This window comes from Camelus ferus, chromosome 3 (genome assembly GCF_009834535.1).
Source record: "Camelus ferus isolate YT-003-E chromosome 3, BCGSAC_Cfer_1.0, whole genome shotgun sequence".
Taxonomy (NCBI): Eukaryota; Metazoa; Chordata; class Mammalia; order Artiodactyla; family Camelidae; genus Camelus; species Camelus ferus.
The window spans coordinates 10,287,475-10,307,632 of record NC_045698.1 but is presented as its reverse complement, the minus strand read 5'-3'; the positions used below and the strand labels follow the sequence as shown (position 1 = coordinate 10,307,632).

The following is a 20,158-nucleotide window of genomic DNA, read 5'->3' as shown; positions in this document are numbered from 1 at the left end:
TCTCAGAATGATGTGCTAGAAATAGACATCATTTGTTCTACAAGCTGACTGTAGGCTAAGTCTGGGAGGCAGAGGACAAAGATAAGTGAGACAGGGTTCCAGTCTTCAAGTAACTTAACATCCACCAGGAGAAACAAACACGTGTCTAAAATGCATGATACACACAAAAGCAGAAATGTGTTTTTCCGCTGGTTGTTCGTTTTCCTAACACCTCCCTCGTATATTACAGGTGGCTTGGGAGACACTGGAATGAATGAGTGAAAGAGTGAATGAATGAATGAATGAATGAACAGTGGAAAATACATTCAAAAGGAAAGGAGGACAGATAACAAAGGCCTAAAGATGGGAGAAGTATAATCAGAACTGATGTGAATAAAATGCTACAAAATACTGAAGGGAAGAGAAAGATTGAAGTGGAAAACAAAAACTCCCTTAAAATAAAATTAGATTTATGTTAGGTTGATCAACATTCCTTTTAAATACTACAATACTACTTTAAAAACATTTTTAAAAAAAAAAGGACAGATAGTCCTCAAGCCTTCTGAGAGTGGGTCAAACATTTCATGAATTCCTTTCAGAGGAAAATACTGAGGAAAGGGTCCCAGGATGCTTCCAAATCTGGGTTTAAGGGTGAAATTGAGGCTGACACTTCTATCAACCACCTTCCGCATTCAGCCTTAAAGTATAAAACATTTGCCATCTACGTGAAAATACAGCTGATCCTTGAACAACTGGGAGTTAGAGGCACCGACCCTCCATGCAGGTGAAAATCCATGTATAATTTACAGTCAGCCCTCCTACCCGTGGTTCCTGAACATCCACAGTTCCTCTGCCTCTGTGGTTCCTCCACATCTGCGGTTCTGCATCTGCAGATTCAACTAACTGCAGGTCGTGTGGTACCACAGGGTTTACTACTGAAAGACATCTGCGTGGAAGTGGACCTGCGCGGTTCAAACCCGGGTGTTCAAGGGTCTGTATCTCCTCTTCTCTCTCTTTCCGGGGGAACAAGCACTGTCCATTCTGTCCTCTGGGGGTAAGAGACTATAGTTCGAGGACTCCCTGCGGAATCTAAGTGCCTGGTCTGTGAAGAGACTTAAAACCACCAGCCTTCTTCCAGGTGTGACTCTTAAAAAGAATCCTGAGCCAACACTGAGCAGATATCACCTTGATCTGGCACCTTTCCAAAGCTGGTCGTTAATGAGATCGCCTTTGTATTACTTGCTCCTCAGAGGGCCAGAAATTCACTGCAAAAAAGAGAGGGCTACACCCTGGATAAAGTGAGAAATAAAAGCACTGCCGGACACCTGGGAGTGACGAGCGGTAAGCCCCGCATCGGAAAGCCTTTGAACGTTAACTTCTAAAAAGCTTCACATATTTGCCTAAATGACAAAGGCAAGGCGCTTTTTCTGCCTCCTTCTGTGTTATTTTAAATTGTATGATCTGCTTGAGAAAAATTAATTCTGATAACCTAAATCTTTTAGCCATTCTTCATTCATCTGCTATATTAAAATATTTAGTGACTTGATGCAAACACATTTAATTAGCATGACTTCCTCCTCTTGGCCCTCTCTCACTTTTAATTTTGTTTTAAAATACATAATGAAGTATGTTCTAAACGAATCTGAGTTTTCTTTCAATAACTGGTTTCAAAACACAATGACTGAAGAAACCATTCCTTCCTGCATAAAAGCTACCAAGTGTCCCTGCAGGTTTGAGGGCATTCGTGTAGCACAGAGAAAGGAGGCTAAAGAAGATGCTGGGGCTGGTCAGAAAAAAATAAATCCACTGAGAAAAGGGCTGGGGCTAAAAACAAAGTCCAAGCACATCTTGGGGAAGGGTCAGACAGTATTCCACACTGTGTGCGGCCAGCTTCCCCAAACACCTGCCCTCCCCGTCACCGAGCACGTGTGCGTCCTGCTATGCACCCTTCCCCGGCTGTCACAAAACCCCTCCCTACCCCAGGTCACCTTAGGGGCACACATTTAAGGGGAACCAAATCATGGTGAACATACCACCTTCTCTGCTACTGTGAAGGTTTTTCATATAATAAAGGAAAGAATGAATGTACTGAAAATTCTCAAATTGTAAAGGTGAACCACTTAGCTTTCAAAACAGACTTAAGTTCCCCTTAGTCTACAAACTTCATACGTACAAGAAGTTCCTATAGTGTAAGTCAAGAAAACAAAACGTATTTTCATTTTTCAATAAACTTCCAAACCTAGTGTGACAAAACAGACCCTGTAGTTTACTAACTGGAATGCTTTTACCATGTTTTTCCTTAAAAATGCCACTGATGTTACAAAAATCAGTGAGCCCAAACTTCGTCTCTGGAGAACAGATTTGTAAAAGGCTCTCAGTCTAGTTTTCTTTAGTACCTCCTTTTTGAAAATCATACCAAAGTTGAAAAGGTGATCTAAGTTATAAATACTTTGGGGAAAGAATCTTTTTTGTCCTAAATGCAAGTTATATCTTCACAAATCCTGCTAGAGTGTCCCTAAGGCATGTCACACAGACACTTATCAGATTAGTCCTGGCTGCCTGGTGCTGCCCGCATTGCTCTATAAACACCGTGCTGTCCACAGCGCCCCCTGCTGCCCCAATGCAGAACTCCAGCCCCCGCCCACCGTGCTTCCCTCCCAAAGGTCTGGGCTGCTCAGAGCTCCTCCCGGCTTTGTCTGTCACAGTCTAACAAAGGCACAGCCTCCCTTTCCACACTTGGTATCTTCCTCCCCTCTCAGCTAGAGGGTAAAAACACGTAAAATACAGAAAAGTTAGTGTACTAATACTGGTGAGAAGAAGAGGGTAACACAAAACTATACCACAAGACAAGTGCTATAACTAGGGGTAGACGTAAAGAAAGTTCTAGAGAGTGCAGGAGGATCCGCTAACTGCCTGGGGAAGTGAAGGAGAGCAGTGCATCTGACTCTGCATGGGCCAGACCACAAGGATGCTTCGGGGCTTCAGGCTGGTGTTCCAGATACACAAAGAATCACTGTCGGTTCAAAAACAAGAGAACAGCCTAACCAAATTTCTCTTCCTGGTTGCAGGGCTGCAGGAGGCGGAGGAGGGAGCTGGCAGAGGCAGCAGACTGGTTCATTGTTGTGATTTGACTCAAGCTGCCACGTGCACCTGTGATCAGAACTGCCGTGGACCAATATCCACTGAACGTGTCTCCTTGGAAAATAAATAGTCTCTTTGTAAACGCTGGGAAGTCTTTTTTTGTTTTGGCATTATTAAAGCAGGGAAAGAAGCCAGTCCTGGCAGTTTTCTATTCTGACAACTGTCCAGGGCCCACAAAGCACCAGCCCCTCTGCAGAAAGGGCTGCTCAGGGTCCCAGCAGTTTGCCAAGTACGCCCCCTACGCTGTCTTCCTGGGCTCGTGGTGTTTCAGAGTTGAAAGTGAGTCTGGTTTTCCTGGAGCCAAACTTTCAAGTTACAAATAGCCTGGCTGAGGACTGACTGCCCAAGATCCCTGACGTGGAGGTGAAGTTCTTTTCCTTTAAAAAATTTCATTGGTCCCTGATCTCTGATGCCTATAAACAAGTTGAGCCAGGCCCAGCCCTCTCCAAGTGGGCCCCATGATCTGACTGTTCCCCATCCCTCTTCACAACCTGTTACCACAGCCTTTGTGAACTTAATCCCAAACTACCTAAAAAGGCCCCTCATTTCCAATTTATAAAGAGCTGTGAAACGGAGAATTTTTTTCCTTAGAAATAAGATAAAGTTGACATCCTTAATCAATTCGTACTCCTACTAAAAACTTTGTTTTTACTACAAATCCTTTTTATCTCGAAAGCTACATGATAGTTTCTTCAATTGTAATTTTCTCCAATTTTCACTAAGCGTAACACATATGCAGTGTATAATCAGTACCAACCTACTTACCATCTATCAAATAACACATTATCTCTTCTTCTGAGACAAGCTGACCAGCAGGAGCACACCTATGACAGCAGCACTAATATGACTAAGGCCATGCTGGCTGTGGTACATTTAAAGTCAACATTATGCAGAATTCACTTCTGTGAGTATCTGAAAGTAGTCACACAGCCTGATAAAATCAAATGGCCATGACTTCGGCCACATGACAGGGGAACAGGCAGAAAGGAAGCCCCACAGCTCTGACCTCTGACCGCAATGTATAGGTCATCTATCTCTGCTAAAGCGGACACGCCCTGCCTCTCTCCAAGGTGATGACATCTCCTTCAGCTCCTGCTTTCCCTGCTCGCCTCCTGATCCACAGTCTCCCTGGCTGCCTCCACCCTCACGGGTCTGCTCTGGCAGACACTGCTCCCCAATCCGAGGGCCACAATGTGTCCCTGTGGCGAGGAAGGCCAGCAAGGAGGCCAGCTCAGTCCCCACTCAGCGAGAACCAGCTACGTGTCATCGCTGGCCACTTCCGGTCCACTTCTGACATTGTGACCGCCCTCATCCTTCCAAGGCGCTCAAAGACCCTTTCCGACGGGGGCTCCGGATGCCTTACCTCTTTCACGTGGGTGTGAAAGGACACCGACATGTCCAGTAGGATCTTCCGTTGCTCCACTCGCCGGACGAAATCTTGGATGCGGTCCTCAAGCTGGTGGGCAGCCTGGTAGATCTCTTCTGGGTCACACTCCCCGGTCTGAGCCAGCTGTTCTGCTGCTTCTAGTAACTTATCCGCATTGGTGTATGTGTTCTGCAGAAGAGAATGTTCAGAGAAACAGAAGGTGAACAAGAAAACAAACTGGCCAGGCTGGGAGTCACGAAATACTGCAAGAGTCTGCGGGTGATATTCCTGACTGTCTCTGCCAATCAAACAGGAAAAACAGGCTGGGAAGAGATGGTTTTAGGATCCAGTACATCTCTATCAGCAGCCTCTTCCATTCTTGTTTTGGGCTGTTAAACTCTGAATCTCACAGCAGCCCTTCCGTCTGCAGCAGGAATGGGGTGTCTGCAGGCAGCTGCTGGCTGTCCTGTGACTCACAAAGGGCTTCCAGCTCTTTGCTGCTGCATGGCCAGAAGGCGGCTCGTAGCCACAAATGCCCGCTTCACTTTTTCTCCCGGTTTTATGGCAGAGTGGAGAGTTCCAGTTTTGTGTGTTTCAGTATGATACACCACTTTGTGATAATTCCCCAAGAGCAAGTGAAAAGGGTATGTTCCAAACAAACATGAGTTAGTGTCTCTTCCTGTGTTTCTCCTGATCAGTAATTCTGCACTTATAAATTTTTTTTCTACTTCAGAGTACACATTTTCTGAGAAAAAGGAAACAATAACTATAATGGCTATAAAGCAGCTGGCATTTTAAAGAGCTGAGAGTTAAGTGTAAGTGGGTGTCTAAAATACTCTGAAAATTACTCTAACTCTTGATAAATGAGAGGCTGCAAACGGGTTCCTCAAATAAAATAAACAGGTCTGTTAGGGCCCCCGTACTGTTTAAGGAACTGCTAGTGAGAGGTCTGCTGCTGGGGGTGGAGGGAGGAGCGGACAGGCTGGAGAGGAAGGAACAGTGCCAGGAAGAGCAGGAGCGAGGCCTCCAGGAAGGCCCAGGGCGAGTGTGTAGCTCTCCGTGAGAACAGGCTGAGCCCTCATCCTCCTCCTTCCCCAGCATCTCAGTCCCAGGGCTGGCATCTCAGGTGAGATGGCAGTGGTCCAGAGTGTGGGAAGCGTGCCCCTGCAAGGAGTCCCAGACCGAAGGGTCACGGGGCGCCCCTGCTATGGGCAGCCTCCTGGGTGGGAGACTGGTGACCTCCAGGGGCATTTCGTCTAAAAAGCCACACATTCAGGACAATAAGAATTCCTCATTTGGGAGAAGGGGTTACAAATATGGAGAAGGAGAACACTTGCATTAACCCTGTGTCACTGGATTGGAACTGGGGGACCAATGTGAATAGTTTTCAACACACAGACAGTACACACTCACTCACGTTCCTCCCCCTGACCCCCATCCACCGATGGAGCCTGGGAACAGCAATGGCCCAAAAGCAGTAAGCAGGCTTAGTACCCGACCTCCACTTCTAAGCGCCACTCTCCTCTGGTCAGAACCAGGCTCCATGGAGACGTGGCGGATTCCAGGGCTGGGGTGGGACTGAGTACAAGATGAGTCTGCAACATCCTACTGTGGCCCAAACACAATAAGGAGATGGTCCAGAACAATGTGGACAGGACAGGACAGAGAAGCCAGCTTGGAGAGGCCAAATAAGGGACAAACTGAGCATCCGAGTAAACAGTGACGGTGATGGAGTGCAGTCCACTCAGCAGGAAACCTTGAGTCCTGACTGACACAAACTGAGTAAAACTGGACAAGGAACAGCATATTTACAGAATTTCAAAGTACCTCCCTGCAAAGTACTTACTAAATCCTAAGGGGGAAACACTCACGTCACAACAGAGAAGCCTGGCAGACACCGCCGTAACCCAGGGGTCACGGTGAACACCGTATGTAACAGGACAAATTACACCCGTGTGTCTACTGATGGGATGGCATGAGGAGGGCAGGGCAGCGCTCCCAGGACACTCCTGTCGGAGACGTGTAAGCAGAATACAGCGGTGAGGACAAACCCAAAGTGAGGGGCCTCCTCCAAAACAACAGGCCTGAGACCTTCCAAAGGGTCAGGTCACACTAGTCAAGGAAGGACCAAGGAGAAGCTCAGGGCTGAGGGACACTAAGAGATGTGACAAGCAGACGTCACAGGTGGCTCTCCACCGGATCCTTTAGCTACGAAGGACACCATGGGGTCTGAGGATTAGGGGGGAATCATGTGCAAGTGCTAATTCCTGATTTTGAGAGTGGTATTACGGTTGTAACACCCACACTTACAGACTGAGGCCCCCCAAGCGTCTGGGTGCAGGAGAGGGTGGAGCAGTCTACCCTGGAGGCAATGAGGGGGTGCGGGGCCAACTGCAGTTGGACAGTGGTAACACAGGCCAGCTGAAGGTCAGTCTGCTCTCTGTCACCACCGCAGGCTGAATGCTCCTACCCCACAGGTGCCCTGGTCCTGAGCACGTACTTCCGTGGGGTCTCAGTGCCTCCCCAGAGCTGGGCCGTCCATTCCCAACCCAGGCTCATCACAGGTCAGGAGACTGAGGAGTGGAGGGCATTCACCAGACGCAGGGGCCAAGGCTGGCAGGTGGTGAACAGGACCCCCCAGGTCTGCCTGGCTCTGGAGCCCTACTTACACCACAAGGGTGTCATTCAGCTCGCAGGATGCCTCCCCAGTGTCCAGCATAGCCCTGTTTTACACACTGCAAGGCTCACAGCCATCTCCTTCTCCCTGCCCATCCGAAAAACCATCTTCAGAGGACTCTTCTTTTTCGGTACCATCCAAGTCTCATAAGAACGTTCTGTACTATTAACAAAGGATCTTTCTGAACTCTTTCTAGAAATGATGGAAGAGATGTCCAAGAACCCCTTCAGACTGACTAGCAGGGCCAGGCTCAGAAAACGTCTGTGTGCACACTTTGCATGTTCTTTGGAATCAACTACGTGAAATAATCTGAAAAGCATGGTCAGTTCCCAATCTGACTGCTCAAAAGCTCAGTTAAAGGGTTTTATATATAGTCACTGTGACCCACTTGAAAGCTAGGTTGCAATGATTCCTGCTGAGAGCAGAGATGGTGAAACTGCCCACTTCCAAAGGGCTCTGTAACAACAAAACCATGTTTCATAAACGTCCACTCTCCATCCTGTGCACCTCGGGGCCTCCACCTCCCCTGCAGGGCAGTCTGGCCACCTGCCAGCGATGACTCCGTGACTAGAAGCCCTCCACACAGACTGTCACATGGTCTCAGAGAGTCTGAGTGACGGCACGGAAACCACTCTCACATCAGGTGCCTGAGCCCCACGCCTGTCACGGCTCTGACACAGTGACCCGCAGCCTCCGGTTGGAGACAGTCGCCCCTCCTTGTGGACAAACGAGGGAGGCGTTAAGCCATGAACTGGAATCGGAATAAGGTGGTAATGATGAAGGAGGGACAAGGAGGCCACTACAATAATAATAAAAAAAAAGCAACAGAAAGTGTCAAAGCCAAGAGGAGGCATGACAATGATATGCAATGTGGCTCCTGGACAGGACCCTGGATGGGACCCTGGAACAGGGAGAAACTAAGGAAATCTGAACAAAGGGTGGCCTTGAGTTAAGCAGTATTAGCTCATTAATCATAACACTACTGGTTCCACGTTATATTTTTATAATATCAGTGTGATATTGGGTCGGTACTAGTGCACCAATAGTAACAAATGTACCAGACTAATGGAAGATGTTAATAAGCGGGAGCCTGGGTGCAGGCTATGAGGACTCTCTGTGTCATCTTCACAATTTTTCTTTAAGTCTGAAAGTTGTCTAAAAAAGTTTATTAAAAATATGTATGTACACATACACACACACACACACAGGTCTTAATAGAACAGCCTTCACCTATGGAACAATTCCTGAGCACTTTCCACGGGTGGCATCACCCAGTCCTCCCCTCCTGGGAGGCTGGCACCCTGGCCACTCAGTGTGGCCCCTCGGCACAGAGAAAGCTCTGCTCGTGATGACCAGCTGTCAGCATCAGAGGCTCCTGCGTACACAGGTTCTGTCCACCTGTTGCTCCCGAATGTTCTCTGACACCAGAGGCAGCACTGTGCAGTGACATTTTCGGGGACGAGGGCTTTATGGAGATCCATGCTTCCCCTGCGGGGCCTCCCCAGGACCGCGCTCTGCAGCTCTGAGCAGAGACACGGCAGGGCCTCGGTGCTGGACAGCACGGACGGCACATCGTGCTTTATTAAACACATTTTGGAGCACCGAGTCTGTTTTCTTATTTATTGTCCCTAGAGTCGTGAAGACAATTACCTCTCGAGTTTGGTAAGTGGGTCTGCAGGCGGCAGTGCCTCCCGACAGCTACACTTCACACTTTGGAAAGCTTTCCGCAGATGCCAGCAGGTAAAGGCATTTACCACATTCAGCATCCCAAAGGAACAAGTGCATTCCCGAATGCTCTGGGACACTAAACAGCACTCATTTAGTCTCACTTCCCATTTGACACTTGAAGACAATGAGCCAGTACACGGTTTTCCCTCAGCACAGCGGGAGGGGCCAGGGGAGCCAGGTTAGCACACAGCCTCTCTGAGACCCAAGGCCAAGGCCTCCCCGTGAACAGAACCTACCCCGGACCCTTCTGCTGTGGAAGAAACAGACTCCCCGGTGTTAACAGACACTAACTCTGGGGCACTGCTCTGTGCCCACAGCAGCCCTGCAGTGAGGACATGACCTCACTCCTGCTTCATAAGCTAGGAAACCGCCACACTGAGGTGAAGGAACTAACCCAGCAGCCAGGAGAGCGCAACCGTCTGAACACTGAATGCCCCAGCCAGGGTCCTCTCAAGAGGGAAAACTGAGTCATTTAAAGTGAGACTGAAAGTGGGGAGGGGCTGTCAGGTTAGGGGGCTGCTTTCGAGTCTGAAGGGCCTGGGCTCCTGTCTTTGTTCCACCGCCCCGGCTCTGCGGGCATCTCCCACTGGGCCCACTTCCCGGTCTGTGGGGTGGGGTACTGACCCCTGCACTGAGGATTCAAGGAGACACTGCAGAACCAGGCCAGGATGGCGGCCCGACTGCTTTCCTCTTTTTCTGGAGAAGTAAATTAAAACTGCATAATCGCTAGGACTCAGGAAACACAAGCGACTTTCAAAGGAGGATCAGATCCTCCTTTCCCTACCAGCCATAGCAGCTACAGCCCGGGTCTTACCGGAGACAGCCAGAGGCTGTACTTAGAATCTGGTTTAAAAAAAAGAGAGAGAGAAAGAGGTGGGTTTTCTTGAGCTTAGAAAAAATAGGAAATGAGGAAAACACAAGCACTTCAGGCCTGAATTTCGGACGTGATGAAGGCATGGAGGTGCTTTGAGCCCATGTGCTGTGCTCGGAGAATCCTCCCTGCAAAAGATGACCGAGTTCAGGAGCGAACTGTTGGGGGGGAGGGGGCGGGGTATAGAGAATCGGCCTGCTTAGCTTCTGAAAATCTAGAATGAACGTGTAAGGACTCATTGTTTTCCTGAAGTGTTGCCACACTTCTTTATCCTGGAAGATGAGGTAATTACGCAGCACAGATAAAAAGCTGCTGACGGCAATGATTCCTGGAGAACAACTCTGAGACAGGTTACGTCTCTGGAAGGTGGTTTGAGCCCCCGGGGACAAGCAGAGAGGGGAGAAGGCACCTGCGGGAAGAAGCTACCCCAGAGCTGTCCTGCTCGTAGTAAAGAAATCTTCGGTGCTCTTGACGCCGGCCTCTTCTTTGAACCGGAATTTTCTTGCTTTACTGGATGCTGTATCCACAGCTTCTAAAAAGGAGCTTTAACTCAGATGACTATTTAGGAGATAAAAGAGAAGATGACTGTCAAAGAGCATCTTCCTGCCCCACAGTCACTGACAAAAAGTTTCGTGTGCAAACGCATTTTTAACTCCTGTTTCAAAGCTCCTGCGTGAACGTCCCACATGCCTGTGTCTGCCACACTCCAGACAGTCATCAGTGTGGAGTCAGTCAACAGGACGTACCTACTCACGATCACTGTGCAACACAGAAAAGGAATGGACGTTCAGATCAGTTACAAGGAGGGTCTTCGCTCTGTGAAACCGCGTGTAAGACGATCCAGTGCTCACTGACGTGGCTACAGCAGCGCCCGGAACAGCCCGAGACAAGGGGTCCCGTGGCAGAGTCGTGGTTCTGCAGAAGTCACACCGGCTGCACAACTCGCTTCCACCAAGTAAACATGAGGCTCTTTTCAGGTTCCTCCTTCTCAGAATGCTAGAATTATTCTATAGAATAACCTATATTTGGTACATTTAGTACATTTGAAATGAAATCAGCCACAAGACTCTCACTACTTCCTTTCTGAATCTCTATGTCACTTCACACCACAACACTCTTTGGAAGAAGTTGATTGTAAGAAAAATTCATTAAATAAATGGCTAATTCAAAATCTTGACACTGAAGGCAACTGAGAATTCATTTTACAAAGGATCCTTCAAAACACAACCCCAAGATACACACGAACCAATCTTACACTGTGAAAAGGAAATTTCTTTTCCCTAGAACCAAAGTTTGTTTCACCTTCGTAGGTCTGAGAAAATGAAAAAAGCCTCCCTATTAAGCACTAAAGATGCCTCTGTTCCCATTTAAGGTGCCTCCAGAGCACATCCTGTCCAAAAAATACATATGTCTACAATACGACCTTAGACCTACTCTGCCGTAAGACTTCTACTATACTTTGTTTTGACAGAAAGCAGTCAGGCCAGAGGGCGGAAGAGGAGGTTGGTGAAGGCGTGGGCCTCTCTTCCCTCTGCTACAGCAAGACTGCTGACCCTTCCTCTCAGGGAAGAGCCAGACTGCTTTCCATGAATGAAGCAACCAACACAGAACATAACCGGGCTCAACACGGAGGCCCCGGTTGGTGTAGACCAGATCTGCTGCCCAGTTCCTTCTGGAGCTGCTTCACAGCCCAGGTCTCTTCTGGCTTAAAACGCTATCCTCCTTCCCCCGCCCTCCTCGAAGGATCTTTATTAAACAAGGTGGGGGTTGCTGGAGAGAGAAGGCCATCCTATTTCTTCAGGTCTTACGGCCCCCTTTCCACCTCAGCATGTCTAATCTGTCTGATCGTCTAGGGCGGTTCCTCTGCCTGCACCACCTGATGGACTGAGGCGGAGCAACTCCTCCCAGAGCCAGCCTGCGGTGGTCCAGTGATGCACAATGCCCACACGGGCTGGCGTGTGCAGGGTTCCAGCTCCGTCATCGACCCCTCGGGGCCTACCTCACACACACTGAGGTGGACACGCATCCGTGGACATATGGGATCAGAGATTTTTGCTCTAGAGCGAGCGGAGAGGCATTACGTGAGCGGCTGGTCCCAGTTCAGACCCACTATGACCCACTGCTGGACGCCCACTCCAGGCCTCAGCATGTCGCTGTGCCCCTGCTGCCTGCAGAGTCATCACACAGAGATGCGTGAAGCTGCACAGCCGGCAACAGGGGAGGCAGGTAAAGCGGCACAACGCTCCAACCGGTATCCAAGAAACAGCACAATGGAGAGCTGTTCTTTCAGAGAAGGGAGCGTGTGTAAATATTTTGGGCCAGAAGAAAAAGCAGCAAAGAGAGAGAGAAGCTGGAGATGGTAGGGAAAGAGACCAGACCTGCAGGGCCAGGGCTGGCAGTGGGGCAGGAGGACTGCAGGCAGAGAGAACTGGGGAGAGGAGGGCACGGCCAGGTACAGGGCGGAGAGCTCAGAGCCCGCCCCCGGGAAAACTGAGGGGAAAAAAGAGCACATTTTTCACATTTCTTCTGCTACAGAGGAGAGGGGTCGGTAGAGAGGAGAGGCTGGGTGTCTGCACGGGGCTCCCCGGGGCCCAGCCATCACTCCAGCCTCACAGGCCAGGTGGCCGTACTGCCCAATGATCTGAACTGTTGTCCCCCAAGCCTGCCTCTAATGTCCTCTTCTTTCTGTGTCACCAAGCTGAATTCTACCAATCTGCGAGTCTGAGCTTACAGAGCAAGAACCACCAGGCCCTCTCTGACAGGGAGCCACGCCCCTTCAGGAGGTCTGGGCCTGGCCCCTAGTGCCTGGCAGAATGCCTAATACATGATGATGATGATGATAGGAAAACCAGGAGGAGGGAAACTGGGTGCAGATGTTTGCGAAGTGGGCAAAAGGTGTTGGTATTTAAGGTTTTTTGTTTTCATGCTCAGTTCAGATTGGGCTTAAGGACGTTCAGTTTAAGGGAAAGAAGGTCAGGTCCCCTTAGGATCCTAGGGACAATGTGCAAACACAGATGACAAGAAGGAAGCTGTGAAACTCTGCTGGGGAGAGGTGGGAGCAGACAAGCCCTGACTTTCTCTGAGCCGAGGCCAAAAGCAGGTCTCCGCTCAGGGTGCCGCTGTACCCCGTGGCTCACCCTGGAAACTTAAAGGCAGACACGTTTCCTACAAAGAAAGTGTCTCATTCTTGCTGCCCCCTGAGCACCCGTGCTAACAGCTCTGCTGGTCATGTCAGATCTGAGGAGGTAAGTTCCCCAACAAGCCAGGGCAAGGTTAGCTACAGAAGGTATTTCCCTAATTTAGAACAGAACTCCCTGCACGGGAGTTGGAGGGAAGGGTGCTGGACGTACATGAGGACACTCCGTAGACCAGCACCTTCCCTCTAGAACACGGTCGGGAAGGCTCCAGGAAGGGGCCAGGGCGGTCGAGCCCACGGTCACGGGTGAACTTGCTACTCAGGGCAGGAGCCTCCTCTGGGGCTTGGCTGTTTGCTGTCCCACCTCCTGGGTTCTTTGGTGCCTAAAGTCTTTGCTCAAAGGATCCAAATTTCACATCCATCCCCAAACCACATGGCTACAGCAGTAGCTTATCTTATGGAAAAAATTAAGGGAAGATAAGAGCACATTTTCCACATTTCTTCTGCTCCAAGGGAAAGGCAAAATATTTTCCAGCCAGCATAGGTAGGGAGATCACAAAGAATGTAGCTAAGGAAAATCCAAAGACACATCCAGGGGTGTGGCCAGGCTGCTAAACACACCACCTTTTCGAAAGCAGGAGAGTGGGGACTGCCATTTTGCATATGAAGGCTTGGAAAAAGGGTAACTTGTTAAAGGCATCTTCACTGAACAGGACTGAAGTCCAGGCTGTTCTCGTATCCCACGATTTCACCTCACACTAATTCCCCGACTAACCCAGCGCACAACTGACCCCTCTGTCATATAAAACCCACAGACACCAGCTGTGGTTTACTCCTGCTCTTTCTGTGTTAGAAATTTTGAGACTATGTTGTTAGAAGTACATCGATAGTCTTCTTTTCATAATTGAAGGTTTTCTTTATTTTTTACAATGTTTTTATGCTTTCAAGTCTATTTGCTTAATACCAATATCCCTGCACCAGTTTCCATTTGGTTAATATCTGCCTGGTGGACCTTTTTTCTAATACTTTACATACTTTCCAACTTCCTGTATATTGAGGTTTGAGGTGTGCCCTTTGAAAACAATACACAGCATGATTTTTCACGAACTATTCAATCAGAGAATCTTTCTCTTAGCAAGTATAATCTATTTTGCATTTACTGTAATTCACACTCTTTGTGGACAAATGACTGCATCTCATTTTGTGATTTTCTAACATGATTTTTGTTCTCCTTTCTTTTGCTTCCACTGGACCCGTTTTCATGAGTTTTTATTTATCTGGTTTTCTCTATTTCTTTTCCCTTTATACTCAGGGGAAGCGGTGCTTTCTACTCCCGTATTTTTAGGCTTCTTTCAAAAACGCAACCATGTACAGCTGAATTTACAAATCTTAGATAAACACGCCTCCTACCATCCTCCTTGGGACCCCTCTCTGTCCTCCGTGCTCAAGTGCTCTGCTGCTTGGCTCTGTCTTGTTTTTAACTCTCCCCCCAAATCCGTCGCCTTTTGTCTAACGGGTCAATCCTTTGATTTACAAACATATTTACCGAACTCTGTGCCCAGTCCTTTCTTCTTGTAGCTCCTTTTTTATTCATTTAAGTCATTCATTCAACAAATACTGCTGCACACTTACCTGCACCAGGTAGCCTTGTTCTCAGCGCTAGAGACAGAGACAGAACAAAACAAAGTCCTTGTTCTCACGGTGCTTACGTTACGGTGGGTGCTTCCATTACCCTGACTAAACTGAACGCTCCAGTTCTTAGGCAAGTATCTGAGTGGTGAACTCTCTCAGTCTCAGTCTATGTATTTCATCCTGACTGTTGAGTGATTGTTCCACTGCGTGTGGAATCCGGGTTCAGAGGTACTTTCCCTCAGGACTGCACTCCACTGTCTTCCACAATCTGTGGTTCCTGGTAAGAAGTCAGCTGTCTTCCTCAAAGTCATTCTCGCAGGTGTGATTTTGTCATTTTTCTCTTCTCGTTGTTAAGACTTTGCCTTTGGTGTTCCTCAGTTTTACCATAATATGTCTCAATTTGCACTCATCCTACAACTTCTTTTTAAAAGAACTTTTACCCTACCTCCTATAGCTTCCATATATATATCTCTCTCATGTTATGGTCATTGCTCCCTTCTTCACTCATCTTTCTTTCAAAACACAAAAACACAAAACAAAATGAAAGGCACATTTACCAAACAGCAGTGAGTTGTGGAAAGCCCTGGTCTGGGTACCTTACATGATGCAACCACACACACATACTTTGCTTCTCTCAAGCAGCCCTCACTGTGCCTATTTTTCAGATGAAAAAGTTAAACCTCAGGAAGGTTAAGAAATTTTTCCAAAGTCACACAGCTGGTTAGCATTACAGACAATATTGGAACTCCACAAACCCCAGGCTCTGAATATACCACCACCCCTACCTCCTGTTTCGAAGCACATCTTTTAAAAAAGAAATAACAAAGGGACAAGTCATGCTAGTCCATCGTTATAGAAATGCAAGAAGGACTGTTAATTTCTGACCATGAATTGGAATTTCACAAGCTAGTCAATAGACACTGGTACAATAAATATGGCAAAAACATCTAAGACATTTTTCAGGTTCAAGAACATCACATTTCACAAAAAGGTCAATGGACTAAACCATCTTTCTGCCCAGACATTGACAACTGCACTCTGAAATTCAGGCATCATTTCTGAATCACCTTCGAACACTGCTGGCTATGGCTAACTCATCTCAGATGGTGTTAAAACTGTAATTCAAAACTAACCACGTAGGTGTTTATGGGAAAAGACAGTACAAGCCATCGTTTTACCTGTGCTACTTCCTCGAAATCTTCATGACGTTTCTGCAAAGCTCGGGCCCGATGAAGAGACTTCCCCACACCTGTATGTTTGCTCAGAAATGCTTCTCCGTGGTTCTCAATCCAGTCCAGTACCTACAAGGAAACACAGACACAGATGCCATAAAAACAACGGCCGCCTTGTTCAGTGTTTAGGACTAACCGTGGAAGATGCATTCTGTTACCAAAGCTCTGTAAGAAACAAGAAGCAAAGGAGAAAACAAAATTGTGAGCAATGGGACACTAGTTTAACAGGTTAAGAATTAGATCTGCCAGCTTTCCCACCATGATTTTAATCAGCTCTTACTTCAACAGCGCAAATCTGTGTGCATATAAATGTTACATGCAATGATGATTAAATTAAATCTCACTTCATCTAACGCATGACTAAGCCACCAACACGGCCTGGCTTTTGTATAAGACAGTAGTTATCAAGCCACAGAGGACCAATTTAACTTAACATTTTTATATGGTTCAAAGCTTCACAACTCAGGCAGTTCAAGTTTAACTACAGAGTTAATGTTTTTCTGTCTCTTCTTTATAAGATTCAAAACATATAAGTAAAACCCAAGAAAACAAAACACTTAAATGCCTCTGTCTATGTCTTTAAGGATAATTTATTCTACAAACCAAGCTGTTGTGAAAGCTAAACATTCCATGAATTTAATTACTTACAAGTTCTTGTTAGTTGAAATCTACTAAAGAAAAAGAGTAAAAGTAAAGTAGGGTGACCTGATGTTTTTAAGTTCATAGTGGGACTAAGCAGTTCATTGGCTATTTTACTTGAGAAATCGCAAAGCACTGACAACATCAAACAAAATATTTACACTACATCAAACATACATTTTGTCTCTTTCTGCTGGAGAGTAGGTAACAGCAAAAAACTAAGCCAGTGACATCTGTAGATAAAACTTACACTAAAAGAAATTATTTAAGTATCTGAAGATGTATGTTAAGTATCTGAAGACATTCGTTAATGTGCTGCGAAGTACTGAAGGCTGCCTCGCACTCTGTAATTAGTAACCATGGTAACTAAGCCTACCGAGCAAACCGATCCTGGACTAAAGAACCCACTGAGGCCTTACAGCTAGGACCGTGGTCTAGAGGGCAGCCTGGAAGTGGACCAGTCACAGCGCTCCACTAACAGCAAAATCACAGAGGCCTCAGGGTGGGGGGTGTAACTTACAGCATGGTGAACATAGTAGTAACTTTGTATGGGGACAGATGGATACTAAATTTGTCATGGTGATCATTTCATAACATATGCAAATGTCAAATCACTATTTAGTACATCTGACAGTAACATAATATTGCCTGTCAACTATTTCAGTTAAAAAAAAAAATAAACAAAAGGGGCCTTAATGTGAGGTTCATCGCTACAAAAAGGATCCTGTGCCCTCTGTTACCCGCACTGCAGAGAGATCAGCTGTGCTGACAGATATCCAGGGAAAAAAGAGGCAGCTGGTAGGGCCAGAGCCTGCTGTCCACCTCAATTTGTCCCCCTCTGCTCCAGAGGGTCCTTTTTCCACAGGGTTTAGCAAAGTTAGCAGCATATTTAAATAAAGTGGCTCGCGAACCTGACTAAATCTCTGGGAATCCTCTGTAAACACCCCTGTAGCATGAGCAGAGGTGTGTGTGAGTGTGTGCACATGTGTGCACATGTGGGAGGGTCGGGCAGGTATAGAAGTCTGGCCCTGGGCGGGTGTTCAGGCTAAAGGTATACGTTTACCTTATTCCTACAGTTCATCTCTGAATCGCTCTGTCACCACCACCACTCTGCTAGTCACCTGGGGTCACACTGCCATTCTGCTAGTCAGCCGGGGTCACAGAGTAATTCCTACTAGATCCATGTGTATTGTCAGTCACCTCAGCCTCCCAGTCCTCCCAAAAACTCCCTCGTTAACCCTTCATTTCTAGCCCCCTGCACCACAGACATCCAGCATCCTTTCTGAGCTGCAGCTTCCTACCTGCTCAGTGGTGACAATAATGGTGGAGGGCTGTGAGTTTTCAATGAAATCTACATTAAGCACCTTACTGTCCCCACATGGTGAGTACAGCATGTGAGCCAACCCCACCCATAAATCATAACCCCTCACCCATAAACCACAGCCCCCACCCATGACCCCTCATCCATAAACCATAACCCATGGGGACTTCCATCTAACATTAAGTGCTTTGACAGCACAGGTTATGGCTATTCCATTGCTTTTTAACCAGTGCATTTAGTACATTATTTTTCTTTCTTGAGATTAAAAAGAGAGAAAGAGAGATCTTCCATACTACCATTAGTAAATAATCACATTCACCACCTGACATCTAGGCTGACATCCAACTGCTGAGCTGTTTGTGGGCCAGTCTCTTAGTGCCTATTATAAAACACAGGTCCCGTTTCACTTCTAGAGAAATGCCTAATGACAGCTTTAAGATGTCTCAACTTCGAAGAATGGATAGTTAACCGAATGTGCCTCCAGGCAGGAGGCCAGTACCAGGCGGAAGACAAGGACCAACTACATTAAGCCTGAAAAGAGCTGAGAGGTGTCTAAGTTACACGTATGCTATCAGATCTGCGTGAAGGGGCTGGGAGACCTCCTTTTAACTACAACGATAGCATATTCTATATATTCCTCAACAATACCTTAAAAAGAAAAAAAACAAGGTTTGGTAAACAGCAAACCTGATGACTACTGATAGTGATTACTGATACTTGCCCTCACGTCTCCTTCAAGTCTCAATACAGCCTTGAAGTAAGGGCACAACTTCAAAAAGTAAAAAGTAAACACTATTTGGTAGAAAGTGCTAGAGGAAGCAAAATACAGTCTTTCTGAAAAAATAAAACTTTGTTTTTTAAGCCTAAGAAAAGTGCTTCAGGAAGCAGAAGAAATAAAAGCTATTATGAACCAACCACTGAGGGTTACAAAAGGGTTACGATTTTTGTTTTATTAGTGGTTCCTTTAGACAGAATTGTAAATACCAGGTGAAATCTCAACAAACAAGAAAGTAGTTCAAAGAAGAGTGTACAAATTCCAAGCGCTGTTTAAAAACAGTAGCAGACAATTATGAAATCGAGCTCATATTCAAAACCAAACTTGCCCACGAGGCTTCTGCTTCTCTTAAGTCTGAGAACATTCCCCCGACTGCCAAGGAATCCTGAACGACTACACCTGTCCAAGGAGCATTTGAAAGGCAAGCTTGTGGACTCTTTCCATTTAGAACAGAAAAATATCTGCACATCAGGGGCTCCATCCAGCTAGTCCGGCTGGCCCCCTCCCGACCTCAGCGGTGGTGGCAGCTGTCACCTCCCTGCCTTGTGACCTCCAGCCACAGAACAACCAGGCCAGCCCAGGACCTGCTGCTCTGCTGCTGGCTCGAGGAGAAGGGCAAAAGCCGGTCCTCCCCGCAGGCTACCTGGTTGTCAGGCAGGAGCAGGGCTGGAGGGCCAACGTCACCTCCTCCCTGCTCAGAGGAAGTGAGACAAGCCTGGTCCTCTGTACACCAGCGCCTTCTAATGGGCACCAAGATTGCCCCAAGATCAAGGTCATTCCAAAGCGAGCCACCAACACTTTAAACACAGATAACCATCTCAGCAGCTAAGGCAAAATGTCAGGAAACCTCACAGGTTGTTGAGTTTCACTCCCCATTTGTCACGTAATTGCAAGAGTGAGCATGATGATGGCATGTCTGATCTGCTCATTTCTTCACTGGAAACTGCAGTCTGCCTGAGCCCTGGCCACTGAGGCAGGCTAGGACCTACAGCATCAGTCCTCACAGAGAGCTGGGCTGGGGGCCGCATCATGACCCTGGGCCATAGATGAAGACACAGGGCCAAGGACCCTCGGCCACCATGGAGAAGAGCCAGTCTGTGGACCTGGGCCCGGAAGCAAGGTCCATCCTCTGAACCTCCAGTCTACGTGGCCTCTCTTCCTCACCAGGCACGACAGGCATACAGGCAGCACGCGGAGGTCTGGAAGGAAAGAGCTGTTTCTGCTTCAGAACAGTTGAGGCTATTGCATAAAACACCCTGATGAAGTGACACTATTATGACAGACAGCAAAACGGGGGGTAGGTGAGCCAGCACACACAACCACACCAGGACCAAACACCTCAGGAACTGGCCACTGGCGCCTTCCACCTCCATCACGAGGAAGGGCCTGGCCATCCCGTGCAACCTGTCTCTAAAGTAATTTTCTGTCATCAGCCCCCACTACCTAATTTTCACTATGTTTTGTGGATTAATATTTCTAAGTAATCACTATTTAAGAACTTATGACTAAATACTAAACCCTAGTCAAATGGGAGACTCATTCTCAAGGACCTCCATTTCAGCAACACACAATGTACAGAACAACATAATGACATTTTTCCTTGAAAATACACAGCTGTTTACTTCAAGTATGTACTAGAACACCACCATGGACCACGTCAC

At 47.3% G+C, this 20,158-nt stretch overlaps 1 protein-coding gene across 6 annotated transcripts in view; it reads right to left on the bottom strand.

The window, feature by feature from the left end:
- Window positions 1–20,158, bottom strand: part of TRIO (trio Rho guanine nucleotide exchange factor) — a 330,643-nt gene that overhangs the window by 145,305 nt on the left and 165,180 nt on the right. For all 6 annotated transcript variants that reach the window (XM_032470128.1, XM_032470122.1, XM_032470150.1 and 3 more), the window contains exons 10-11: window positions 15,709–15,831; window positions 4,484–4,675 (exon numbers count right to left, since the gene is read on the bottom strand). In XM_032470128.1, coding sequence (XP_032326019.1) covers window positions 4,484–4,675; window positions 15,709–15,831 — 315 coding nt within the window. The remainder of the gene's footprint in view (window positions 1–4,483; window positions 4,676–15,708; window positions 15,832–20,158) is intronic.